General features: G+C 34.1%; 1 protein-coding gene across 18 annotated transcripts in view; it reads right to left on the bottom strand.

Moving 5' to 3' along the window:
* EHBP1 (EH domain binding protein 1) overlaps nucleotides 1-14,403 on the bottom strand; it is a 368,736-nt gene that overhangs the window by 185,685 nt on the left and 168,648 nt on the right. For 15 of the 18 annotated variants that reach the window (XM_042981497.1, XM_042981498.1, XM_042981500.1 and 12 more), the window contains 2 exons: nucleotides 13,313-13,452; nucleotides 289-393 (listed from right to left, as the gene is read on the bottom strand). In XM_042981497.1, coding sequence (XP_042837431.1) covers nucleotides 289-393; nucleotides 13,313-13,452 — 245 coding nt within the window. The remainder of the gene's footprint in view (nucleotides 1-288; nucleotides 394-13,312; nucleotides 13,453-14,403) is intronic. The other 3 variants (XM_042981505.1, XM_042981507.1, XM_042981508.1) reach the window with 1 other exon arrangement.

Here is a 14,403-nt window from a genome sequence, read left to right as displayed (position 1 = left end):
TTTAAATGGGTTTAATGTAAGCAAATATTTTAAAACAGTATACTTATGATATATAAGCTAAGTGAAGATATATGGTCACATAATATGATGATACTGATATAAGGCTTTGCTAAAGATGGTAAGTTATTCTGTTGCCTGTTGGTACGCTACAAATTACCAAGAAAACATTCAAGGAAAAGCACAAAGACAAAACTGACAGCTAATAAGTACAGACAGAAGTCAAGAGGTAGCAGGTCACAGTAAATACAGGCAATCAGAAGCAGAAAGAAAGGAAGAAAGCTCTTAGACCTTCAGAGGAACTGGCTGATTTAGCTGAAGGCATATTTGCTTGCTTTATGCAGTCATCTTGATCTTCATCTAAGCTGCTCAGAGCATTCAATTGGTTTACAATTTCTGTAAACAGAAGCCAGTCGAGACAAATGTAAGGTAAGGTCATTTAATTAAAGAGCCATAGAAGCATGCTGTTACTCAAAAAGACAAAGAGAGGGGATGTTTGGTTAATCACGAGAGTACATTTAGAGGATGTTACTGTGATGGACTATAACAGATGTATTTAACTGAAAGTTAATGCTCTACTCATATTTTAAAATAGAAAACATTTTGTTAAATTTATATCATTAATATAACACCCATGTTAATAAACACAAAACAAAGATAATAACCCAAGAGGTTGACACTGGCTTTTAGCAACCACATTTTGTATTTGTAAAACAGTACTATAAACGCATATGTTAGAAACAATAAAAAATGTCCTCTGATACTACAGATAATATGTACTATTTTTCGTAATATTCTAAATGTACTAAAGATTTTAAGAAGTGTATCTACATGAATCATGAACATAATAAGCACTTGTTCATGTTCCACAATTTTAAAAATCAGCACAAAATAAGAAAAGTAGAAATAGCTACTGTTTTCTACTCTTGTTTTTCTAACTGTTCTTTTAAAGGAACTCCCGAGTGTTGGCTTTAGGAAATCTTATAATTTAGCCAATAAGAAACAGAACAAAAGACAAGGTTAGATAGAAAAATACTAAAATAAGATAGAATTCATTTGGTACATAAATAGAATCTTTTAACACGATTCATATATATTTTGGACAACTCTGAATATGTGCAATTATCACTCACTGGGTGAAAATTAACTTGAAAAAAGAATAAGAGCCAATAGGGTATTCTATTTAACTCTTGCTGTTTCCAAAGTTACAACCTGGGAATACCTTAGGTATTAGGACAAACAAAACAGATCCAGATTATTCAGTGGTAAAGAAAAAAAAATGATTAGAAATAGAAAATAGTTATAAATTCAGCATTTAAAAATGGTATTCTTTAGCACTGTAAATCTAAGTACACACTCTAAATTTTATTTGAACTAAATCAGAATACACAGTTTAAAAAGGTTGCCTTCGTCCATTCATTTGTTGTTGAATTAATATTTATTACTCTGTGCCAAGTACTATCCTTAGGACACAAGGATGAAAAAAAATACATGGTATTGTCCTCTTGGAATTTACATCCTATAAAAATACAAATTAATACTGAAACAGACTTAGTAAATGACTACTAGAATATGAGGTGATCAGAAAGATTATAGATCTTTGAGCTAAATATACATAAAAATTTGATAAACTTATTCAATTTTTTTGTCTTAATGAGAAATACATTTTGCATGAATAAAATTACTTGATATTTAAACAAGGGGTGCTTGAGTGGCTCAGTCGGTTAAGCGTCCGACTTCGGCTCAGGTCATGATCTCACAATTCGTGGGTTCGAGCCCCGCTTCAGATTCTGTGTCTCCCTCTCTCTCTGCCCCTCCCTCGGAAGTACTCTGTCTCTCTCTCTCTCTCTCTCTCTCAAAAATAAATAAAAACATTTTTAAAAAAATTTAAAAAGTTAATTTTAATTATGTTGTGCAATTGTATTCCTAGATGTGGAATTACTAGTTTAAAAAAAATTTTTTTTAATGTTTACTTATTTTAGAGAGAGAGAGTGCAAGCAGATGGGAAGCAGAGAGAGAGGGAGACAGAGGATGTGAAGTGGGCTCTCCACTGACAGCAGAGAGCCTGGCGTGGGGCTCAAACTCATGAACCATGAGATCATGACCTGAGCTGAAGTCAGACACTAAACTGACTAAGCCACCCAGGTGCCCCACTACATGAAAATTATTTTAAGTAATGCTTAAAGATTTGTAGTTTTCTTATATAGCTAACACATTTTAATTATTTTATTATAATCAATGAGGTGGAAATCAATCATTTGTTAAACATCTTGTAAAATAAGTATCATAGAGGAATACTGGAGAAATATGAGACTTGGTCCTTACCTTCAAAACATTAATATTGCTCTATAGAGATTTAGATACAACATGGGAATTTCTTTAAACATTATCAAGATGACTCCATCACATGATTAAATTATTTACATTGTGGTATTTCTAGACGTTTAGAATGTTTCCTCCCCTTCACCATGCTTTTAGTGACAAATAAAATCAGTGACGACCATTTCCTCATTAACCCCAAATAATTTCATCTTTCCATTCTGTTCACTGATGACAGTCGTCCTTATCCTAGTTTTCCTATTTATCCATATCTTAAATAAATCTTTACATTACTCCTAGAACTTTCGCTTAAGAACTTTCATTCATATTAACCAAGTGAAAAGGTAATTCTAATTAGCTATACCAATACTCCCTCTATTTGGTATGTAAATAAATGTTAATTCAAATCATAAAGAGAGGCAAGTTCCAAAGAAATACCATCTAACTTATTTAATAAGCATTTATCAAGTACCAATATGTGTCTTTGGTAGTACCTGCCCTCACGGCTTTATATTTTTATGGGATAGGCAGGTAAGTAAAGCAATATACAATGTATGATAAATATTATGATTGAGATATTCATTTTAAGCCTGTGAAACCGGAAGAGAGGCATGTAGCTCTGAGGTCAGGAAGGCCTTCATTTAAATTTGAGCTAATACAAGACAAACAGACATTATTATTAAAATAAAAGAAAAAAATGAGAGCATTCTACAAGGGCAAAAGGGAGACAAATGAAAACAAGACACATTTGAGGAAATGCAAGTTGTTTGGGGTTTAAGATGCCAGGGTGGAAAATGGAATGAGATGATGTTGACAGACATCCTATTGTAAAGATTATTGTGATCAAAGAATGTGAACTTTACTCTGAGAACTATGGGGATCCACTGAAAGATCAAAATGTATATTTCAGTACATCATTTCAGTATTTCAGTACATCATTCCAGTAGCAACATGGTGGCAGCATTTGGAAAAAAACAGGACAAGAAGCAAGAAGATGAGTGGTTCAGCATCACCACTCCATGAAGGGAGGCAATCAATAAATATCTGCTCATTAGAGAATAAATTAAGAATAAAGATTTGGTAGTTAATTTGACATGAGGGATAGGGAAAGGAACCTAAGGCAAGTTCCAGCTATCTGACTTGGGTGACTATGTGAATAGTGTTCCACCACTGTGATGGGGGCTATTCAGTTGGGAACATACCAAACTATAGGTGTGTGTGAAACTTCCTATGGAAACAAATCAACTGGCATTGAAGATGTTGGTCCGGAGCCTAACATACATAATTCTGTTACGGATTTCTCCCTTTAAAAAAGCACTGTTCTGTTTCTTTTAAATTTCCTATATCAATGTGCTTTATAATATATAATCAGAAACAAAGTTAAAAATGTAAAAGATTTACAATAAAAATTTATTCTCAGAATTTTTTTTAAATGTTTATTCATTTTTGAGAGAGAGACACAGACAGAGACAGAACATGAGTGGGGGAGGGGTAGAGGGAGAGAGGGAGAGAAAGAACTCAAAGCGGGCTCCAGGCTCCACGCTGTTAGCACAGAGCCCGATGCAGGGCTCCAACTCACGAACCGTGAGATCATGACCTGAGCAGAAGTTGGACGCTTAACCAACTGAGCCACCAAAGCGCCCCTCCCCCAATTTTTAAAAAAATTTTTTTAATGTTTATTTATTTTGGACATAGAGAGGGACAAAACATGAGCATGACACAGAATCCGAAGCAGGCTCCAGGCTCTGAGCTGTCAGCACAGAGCCCAACGCGGGGCTCGAACTCACAGACCGCGAGATCATGACCTAAGCCAAAGTCGGATGCTCAACTGACTGAGCCACCCAGGCTCCCCACTCCCAAAATTTTTTTAAGTGGAAAGCTTTGTCAATAGTTTACTACCTTGACCAAACCACTTCCTGGCAAAGCATTAAGCTTTGTTTCACCAAATACTTTCACATTTGAAAAATGCTATAAAGAATGCTATGTAATAGCCACACATTTCTATCCCAGTGCTACTCAAACTGAGTGTTAAACTCAAAGTGTACAGTATTTTGGTCATAGCATCATAGCAACAGTGTGTCAATATGGACTTGCTTCATATTGATGAGAATAAGGTGGAAAACTAAATTAGGGACAGGCAATCGAAGCAAAGGGTTAAGTAATTTGAGATTCTACTGTTAGGAAGGCAAAAGTGGATAGAAATTGACCACCAGAGATTATCACATTGAAAGAAAAAAAGGGATGGGGTGGGGTGGTGGCATTAAGAGTAGGTGGTGTTTTCCTTTTGAGAAAGTCCGTAGTTGAGTTAAAAGAAGAAAAAAATAAAACTGCCTAGAGCTAGAACACATCTGCAAATCTTGCAGCATCCTCATTCTTCTCTCCAAAGCATAACACTGGCCAGTGATGCATCTTTTTTGAGGGACCACATATTCAAATTCTTGCCCATTTGAAAAAAAATAGGGTTGGGGATATCTGGCTGGCTCAGTCAGTTGAGCCCTCTTGATCTCAGGATTGTAAGTTTGAGCCCCGCCTTGGGTGTAGAGATTACTTAAAATAAAATCTTGAAAAAAATTTTTTTAAACAGGGTTGTGTTTTTAGTATGGTCAGACATTAAAAAAAATCTATTCTGGATACAAGACAGTATCAGATATCTGCTTTGTGGGTATTTTCTTCTAGTCTATGACTTACACATTTTCTCAACAATCAATTTTGACGAGCCTAAGTTTTTAATTTTGATGAAGTCTAATTTATCAAAATTTCTTTCATGTTTTCTCTTCTGTGTCTTATGTATGAACCCTCTGCCTGCCCTCAGGTCACAAATACATTGTTTTTCTTTTCCCTCCCCAGAAGCTTTATTGTTTTAGCTTTTACATTTAGGTCTATGATCAACCTTGAATTAATGTTTGTGTATCCTGAGAGGTAAGAATTGAGGCTTACTTTTTCCATATGGACAACGAGGTGTTTCAGAATAATTTGTTGAAAAGATTTTCCCTTCCTCACTGAATTATGCTGTCCCTTTGTTGAAAATTAATTGGCTAAGTTAAGTTTGGTATTTCAACCTAACTTTGGTTAAGTATTTCAGAACTTTCTGTTTTGTTCCATTGAACAAGTTGTCTGTCCTATGCCAATATCACACTATACTGATTTATACCTTTAGAGTAAATCTTATCACCTAGTAATATTACAATGCTGTCCTTTTTCAAGACTGTATTATTATTCAGGTCCTTTGCATTTCCAAAGATATTTTAGAATCAGCTTTCCATTTTTTTTTTTTTTTAACCTGCTAGGATAGGGGCGTCTGGGTGGCTCTGTCTGTTAAGCATCTGACTCTTGATTTTGGCTTAGGTCATAATCTCACAGTAATGAGGTTGAGCCCCACATTGGACTCTGCATTGGGCATGGAGGCTGCTTAAGAGTCTCTCTTTCCCTCTCTCTCTGCTCCTCCCCTGCTCATGTGTGCATTTGCTCTCTTTCTCACTCTCTCAAAAACAAAAACAGAACCCCACAAAACTTGCTAGGATTACAATTAGCACTAAATTCAATGTATATAGACTGATTTGGGGAGGATGGAAAGCCTGACAATATTGAGTCTTCTAATCTATGAACATAGACTATCTCTCCATTTATTAAGGTCTTCTGTAATTATTTTCAATATTGTATCATAGTTTTCTGTGTAGAGGTTTTTCTACATCTTTTGTTAAATTTATTTCTAATTATTTATACTATTTTTAACCTTGATTGTAAATGGAATTATTTTGTTAATTTTATTTCCCAAATGTTTGCTGTTCATTTATAAAAATATAGATTTTTCTTTTAAAAATTTTTTTTAAATGTTTATTTATTCTTAAGAAAGAGAGAGACGAGCATGAGCAGGGGAAGGGCAGAGAGAGAGGGAGACACAGATCTGAAGCAGGCTCCAGGCTTCAAGATGTCAGCACAGAGCCCGATGCGAGGCTCGAACCCAGAATTGTGAAATCATGATCTGAGCCAAAGTCAGACATTCAACTGACTGAGTCACCTAGGCACTCCTAAAAATATAGATTTTTCTATATTAATTTTGCATTCTGTGACCTTGTTAGGATCTCCAGTATCATGTTAAACAGAAGTGGTGAAAACAAACATATTTGCCTTGTACCCAGTCTTAGGAGGAAAGTATTCAGTATTTCACCATTACATATGATTTTAGCTGTAGCTTTTCACAGGTGTTCTTTATCAAAATGAAGAAATTCCCTTACATTGAAACCTTGCTGAGAAACTCAGTATGGAATTTTGTCAAATACTCCTTTATATACCTATTGAGATGATTATATGGTTTTTCTCCTTTATTCTGTTATGGTTAAATCAACTGTGCATTCCTAGGACAAATCCTCAAAGAATGCATACTGGTACTTAGAATATTCATTGTCCCCTGGTTCCTCCCCTAAATACTGGAGAGCTAACTTGTTCTTTGGAGCTCTCACTTCCAATCTTGCCCTGTCACCAGAACTCTCCTGGAGTTTCCTAGGGAGGCAGGGGGGCCTAGAGAATTCTGATCAGTTGTCATTAGTACAAACAAAGCAGGATTAGGGTTTAAGAGTGACACAGAAAGTAGGTTAAATTTGGAATCTGTGCCTTCTGCTACTTCTAGTCTCTGAGTTGACATATGTGACTTCTAAATACTAGGAAAAGCTATTCTTACTGTCTTCCGTCTATCAAATTCCTTTAAAAAGGAAGTAGCTGTGATGCCTTATCAATTTTTTAATTTTTTTTAATGTTTATTTATTTTTGAGACAGAGAGAGACAGAGTATGAACAGGGGAGGGGCAGAGAGAGAGGGAGACACAGAATCTGAAGCAGGCTCCAGGCTCTGAGCTGTCAGCACAGAGCCTGACGCGGGGCTTGAACTCACGGACCATGAGATAATGGCCTGAGCCGAAGTCGGACGCTTAACCAACTGAGCCATCCAGGCGCCGCTCAATTTTTTAGCTCAAGGGATCATAAATGCTCCAACTCTCTGATTCTACCCTGTTTTCCAACCTTATTAATACCAAAATAATAGATGCAGTATTCCAGAAATCCCTATCCTTTACACAGACCTCCAAAATAGGTGACTATTTTTATCCTATCACTTTATACACTCCACAGCAAACCTATGATTTGGTTCATGAGTATCCTAGGTACTGGAGAGTAAATGGTCAGGTAAAAACCAGAAACAAATTAATGGATGTATTCTCTGACCAGAGTCCCAAGTTCATCCTGACAGTCCTTCTACTCAAAGGAGGTAGACCAATTTTTACCCATTCACAAGTCTTAGCAGTAGGACATTATAATCTCAGAGGACTGAGACATACCATAATCAACTTTAGCTCTTCAAATATGAACTGTTATCTCTTCTACTACCATGGGTGCTTAAGATTATATCCTCTGAAGTTAGTCAATATGTCATTCTTCCTCCTCCAAAATTAACATTATAAACAACAGGAAAGGGATTAATAAACACCAGTGCTTATGGTAAAAATGAAGCTTGATTTATAAACTACATTTGGATGGAAAGACTCTGAATAGACTATATATTTGATGGAAAGCCACAGTTTTGGGCTCAGAAAATTGTGGACTCTTGTAACTAGGTATGTCCCTTACAGGGACTCTGAAAACTATACCTATTTAACCGTTTCAAAATATACCAGCTCTTCTGCAGAATGGACTTTAAACCAAGGCAATCCTTGCTTCTAACTATGTGGATCTTGTCTCCTTGTACACAAGCTGTCATGTGAGACAGAGGTCAAAGAATAGCACCTCGGATGCTGTGAGGACTCCAGTGAAAAAGCAATGCTCTGCTGGCATGCTACTACGTTTCCAATATCCTTCCAAGTGAATCTAATGCTTAGTCTGGCTTATGTTACCTGTATAGGTCTAGATGAACCTATGTAGAATCCTTGGTTACCATTCCAACAGCTTTAGGTATACTGGGATCTTTCAGATATTTCATAATGTCTGAATTCTCCGATAATGCTTTCCTATAAAAAATGTTTCAGTTGAACCTGATTTTCAGTAAGACATGTTATTTATGGAGGAATCTTTCCTTTTTCCTCTTGTTGATATGTATGCAGAAATTCAATATCAAAGATGGTCATATTACCAAATACTGGTTCAAGCACTGTGAGGATGCCATATAGATGGAGGCACTGACTGTTTTAAAACTATATATGTTTTCTAATACTGGCTATAATAAACTTTCTATTAATGGGCTTTGTTTCTCCATCTCCAAGGTCTATTACTCCCACTACATTTCAAACTGCAATTTTTCTAACTGCAATTTAAAATTCTCTTGCCCATTCACTGGTGCTGTACCTCTGTAGAATGCACCTATATATAACACTATCAGTAAAGTTTCCTAAGAGCCAATCCCAAAATGTTTCCAGTTAGAAGTGAATTTGGCCCAGGTAGAACAGGGTAAGGATTTTTGATCAATCCAAGTACAGGTATCATGGATTTATGTTTACCTTCTAGCAAAGACTGTAATTTCAGAAGACATATTTTGTTAATTACTATTGATTTTACAGCAATATTCCATATCACTGATTAAATGAATAGCTTCTAGGTGTTAATCTAAGGTATCACAAAATAATTGTAACAGTCTTGTTCCCTCAAGAAGTTTACAGCTTAGTTGGGGAAATAATAAAGCCATACAATTTATATCGATATGTGATTGCATTTTACACATTTCTATTGCAATATAAAGATATCATTAATAGAGGCAATTTTTTAAATAATGATTTTTTCCTCCATAAACATTCTGTTAGCAATTCCAAAGCTGCAAGGAACAGCAAATATAAGCTGTGTTTAAATTACTGCCACTTTAGTTGGTAAATAAAAATACCCACCATACTTTATTTGTACCATGTTTATAAAATGCATTCATTTTGTTTAGTATTAACCTATTGCTTTAACATTACTGTTGTTAAATTTTAATATATTTTTAACTATCTTAAAACTACTTTACCCAAACATTTTTAGAGTGGTAGTGCTGGTGCTAAAAAAAATTCCTGAAAGATAATAACTTTGGAATGGAATTTACATGTGCTAAAAAATGCAACTAAGGAAGCCAAACAACTGCCATAACATGCTGTGCTATTAATTTAAGTGACTGTACTCTGGAAATATAATAGAGAAAAAAAAAATGTAACATCAAAGCAAAAATGTTATAATGACTGGATTTACTTAAGAGCATGCATCTAATCACCACTGTCCCCATCTACCCCTGCTCCCTCAATATACATTTTGAATTCATAACTTTTGGAAAACTAGTCTTGAATTATTTAAGGTTTGAATTATGTGTCCTCCAAGATCACATGCTTTCCATAAAATGGGACCATGCAACCTTGGATAAGGTCGTATATGGGTAAAGGTTAAATAAATGGAACAAGATAATAAGCCAGAGTGATTAGTATGGGCTATCATATGAGAAAGAAGTCCCTTCATTGATTTATGACCTTTCAGTTAACACATCTTAAATTCTCAATATGTTCCAGACAATGTGCCAGAAGCGAGTGATAAAAAGAACAGTTACAACATAGTCTCTACCTTGAAGGAATTTCATGAAACAGGGAAAAGAAATACATACATAAAATAATAACAGAAAATAGTAGCATTCCAAAGAAACCTTGGATCATCACAAGTTGCATTAAAATAATTTCTTCAATTAGGGTCAGAGAATTTTAGACTATCTAAAAGAAAATTATTTCTTCTACAGGAATTTTAGAAAATAAGGTGTATGTGTATTTTTAAGCAATAAGGGATACTATGGTCTGAATATTTGTGCCCCCCCCCCCACCCCAGATTCATGTTTAAATCTTAATTCTCAGTGTGATGGTATTAGGAGGTAAGGCCTTTGAGAGAAGATTAGGTCATAGGGCAGAGCCCTCATGAATAAGATTAATGTCCTTCTAAAAGGGGCCCAGAGAGATCCTTTGCCCCTTCCACCATGTGAGGAATACAATGAGAAGTCTGTGACCCAGAAGAGGGCCCTCATCTAACCATGCTGGCACCTTGATCTCAGACTTCCAGTCTCCAAAACTGTGGGAAATAAATTTAAGTTGCTTATAAACTACCCATCCAAGGTATTTTGTTATAGCAGCCCCAACAGACTAAGACAATAAAATCTGAATATAATTGTTTTCATTATATCTATAATTTACTCAAAAATAATGTCCTTTCTTTCCCTTTCAATAATAGCAAAGAACTTCCGACATACTGTTACCACCTTTTTTCCCCATTACTGTGATCAAAGTAGTACAACATTGCTCACAACAATTATAAAACTGTGGGGTTTTAAAATTTCCTATTTATGGTACTAGGGCCTAATTGAGATTTAGTTTTAATCAAAAGTCATTCACAAAGAACAAACCATATTCTCCATTTAAAAGATCAAATTATATCTCACAGCAGTTATAAACATTCATGCTGCAAGAAAATGTCTGCATTTGTAAATAGTACAGTAGTAGCCTAAGGGATAGAATGGTCAAGCTTAAGAGGGAGTGGGCATGAAAGGTTTCTCAGAGTATGTGTCAATATTATTAAAATTTAAAGGATAGGTAAAAAGTCATTGGTGGCAGTAGAGAAAGGTTACTAACTTACCCTTCCTGAAGTGCTTCAGCCACCCAAATAAAACAAAGAACTCAAAGATAGGAAAGACAGGGCATTTTAAAAAGTATCATATAATTGTTGCTGAAATGATTATAAACATAATGCAGGGGCGCCTGGGTGGCTCAGTGGGTTGAGCGTCCTACTTTGGCTCAGGTCATGATCTCGTGGTTTGTGGATTCGAGCCCCGTGTCAGGCTCTGTGCTGACAGCTCAGAGCCTGGAGCCTGCTTCAGATCCTGTGTCTCCCCCTCTCTCTTCCCCTCCCATGCTTATACCCTGTCTCTCTCTGTCTCTCAGTAATAAATAAAAGTTAAAAAAAAATTTTTTTAACTTAATGCAAATGTCTGCATTTATTATTGAAAGAAGAACCCCAAAATTTACTCAAATAAAAATAACAGCTGGGAGGTGTTTAAATAAAAAAAAAAAATATTGACTCTCTCATCTTATATGAGGTGAGTCAATACGTTCTGTTTTATTTATTTATTTTAAAGATTTTATTTTTAAGCAATGTCTATACTTAACGTGGGGCTCAAACTCACAACCCTGAGATCAAGAGTCACTTGCTCAACTGACCTAGCCAGCCAAGCACGACTGTTTTATTTTTAATGTTGGTAGAGAAATACAGGTTCATTCATTTATCTGTCTGGCTTTTTTATCTTAGATGATAGTAGACTAAAATGAAAACAGAATGTATAGCTTCCAAATAACTGTATTTAAAAATGCTTAAATAAAGAACATTTGAGAATGGTAAATTTTAAGGTGTGAATGGAAAAAAATAATAAGAAAATTCCCAAATAAAAGGATAAAGTAATGTAAGTGAAATTAAGTATGCAGTTATCAAAAAAATGTAACTATTAAGGGCAAAGAATATAAAGATAGATAAACCAAATACTATTTATAAGAGAAGTACTTAATACAGGTTAAAAATAAAGTGATAAATACACCAGGAAAATATAAATATAAAGAAAGCATGAGTTAAAATATCAACACCAGACAAAATTTCACGGCAAGAGGCATAAAGTGGGGCAAACTGATCAAATTACAACCCATAATGAAACTATTAGAAAATTAATTTTTATGCACTAAAGAATTTAGCATTGAAGTTCTTAGTATTTCAAAGATGAACTACACAAAAAGAATAAGACTATAAATAACTAAATAATATAAATTTAAAGTTTGGCCTAATAAATACATGCTGAATCCAACAAATAGAAAATATATATAAAAAGATACTTAAAAGAAAATTTACAAAAATAGATCATGTATCTAGACTACAAAGAAAAAAACCCTCACTCATATGAAATTGAAATTTGAAAGGCTTCAGCAACTTATTTAAATAAAATTAAACTGGTAACTAACTAAAAATAAAAAAGTCCATGATAAAACCCACTCTCCTAAACAACCCTTGAGTTAATTAAGAAATCAAAACAGCAATCATAAATTAGAAATTAATAATTTATAAAATTTACACAGGACAAAACATACACCTTTGCATATAAGTCTAATCAATTCCTTATAATAAACTTCTAGAAGTGGAGTGAAAGTGAACATCACTAGAATTGAGAAAGTCAAGAAAGTTTTTGGCTAAGGAGTTAAATGCGCCATATGATCAATGGAAATTCCCCATATAACAGTAAGAGTTGAGGCTAAGCCAAGAGATGACTGCCAAAGTGCCCTATGAATTTGGAAACATATCACCTAGATGATAGAAGTCTAGGGATCTCATTACAGAAATTTAGGACACTTCATTAGCTGAAAGGAATATGTACACAGCGCTTGATTCTCACTCCAATAATAAAGGTATGACATCAATTCCTTAAGGTGATAGATTACCAATAAATATTTATTGCCCAATCAATACAAAAGATTCTAAATATTTAATCATCTTAAGTAGTTTGACCAAGCCAGCTATAAGGAATACTTGCATGGAACCTTCTAGATATAAGGATACATGAGATATATACAAATCCAAACCAAAGAATGTGCACATAATTTATGTGAATAAATGCACATGAGCTAGGAAACAGTAGCCAATGCATTTTGTCATGCCACCCTTAAGGCAGATCTTTACTTATAAGAAGGTTCATCCATACAATGACATAAGAAGTGTGAACATATTTAGGCCACTTTATACTATAATCAGTAGTCCCAGTAAAGTTTTATGCTTTCTTGACTAAGCTTGGACTTCATTTTAAATTCTGAAAATCTGTTATTAACCATCAGCACATAAAGTTTTCAGAGAACTAAATGGCATATTAAAAGGCTTACGGAAGAAAAAATACTCTAGCAGCATTCTTTTTTTCCTGGAAAACTGAGTTTTCAACTTCTCAAGAAAAAAAGATAAACTTTTAGCTTAATGCTAATAAAACCAACCTGTAATTTTTGCTGCCTTTTCCTCTTGGTTCACTCGGTTCTCATCATCTTCTTCATTATCTTCTTCAAAGTCATCTAAATTGCCGATGTCAGCCTGCTTCATACTCATCAAACTAGCCAAACTTTGCATGTCTTCATCCCTACATCAATGATTTCAAATTTAATACACAGTTCATTAAATGACATTGTTTGAAAAAAGTTTAAGAAAATAATAATATAATCTTTTTTCTAAATATTAATGAGCCCTTTTAAATAGTTGTACAAGACTACTGAAAAACCTAAATAGTCATATTCATTAATTTTTAAATGGCATGTTTAATTAGTAAAAAGCAAACTAGATTAAAAACTAACTAGTTAGGAGTTAGTTTAACTCTTTGCTGCCATCTATGGAAGACTAAAATTTTCTTCACAGGATTAAAGTGTGGGTTCCTAATCATTAAGTCTGGAAATAAAAACTTGTTTCATAAAACAGTGAGATAGTTTGCAAATCAATAAGATCTAGACTTTAAAATATTCAAGTTTTCAAAATAAATTAGAATAGAAATTCTTAATCTGAAATCCATGAACCCTTTTGGTTTTGTGGGTAGGAGGAAAAAGAAATGGTAAACCACTGTAAACTTATACGTAAATCTTATTTAAATGTGCATTTTTCTCAAAGGGGCCATAACTCCCCAAAAGTGAAGGAACTATTGGAACAGCATTTTTAAAAATTACAAAATGAAAAATGACCTGGATTGACTATAAGTTAAATACCATATACTGGATAAAATGTAAAAATGTTTTTTATCTTGAAGTATTTTAAATATAAGTATATAAAGTTTACCTTACTCTAAACAAATCAAATAATGAAGTTTTCCTGAAATATCATTTTCACCTTAAATTTCAAATAAACTACCGTGAGTAAAACACATTTCTAACACATTACATACAAACTAAATTCAATCTGATATTCTTCCCTAAAATTCAGAATTTCAAATTAAGATACTGTTTCTCATGTTCTAACTACAATAAAATAGAAACAAAACAAGAAAACTCTTTTGTAAAGAAATGTTTGTTAACATTCACTTATTTTCTAAATATAGTACAACTAT

The sequence above is a fragment of the Panthera tigris genome, chromosome A3 (assembly GCF_018350195.1).
Source record: "Panthera tigris isolate Pti1 chromosome A3, P.tigris_Pti1_mat1.1, whole genome shotgun sequence".
In the NCBI taxonomy this organism is placed as follows: Eukaryota; Metazoa; Chordata; class Mammalia; order Carnivora; family Felidae; genus Panthera; species Panthera tigris.
Note: the sequence above shows the minus strand (reverse complement) of the source record. Positions and strands in the feature narration are given on the sequence as shown.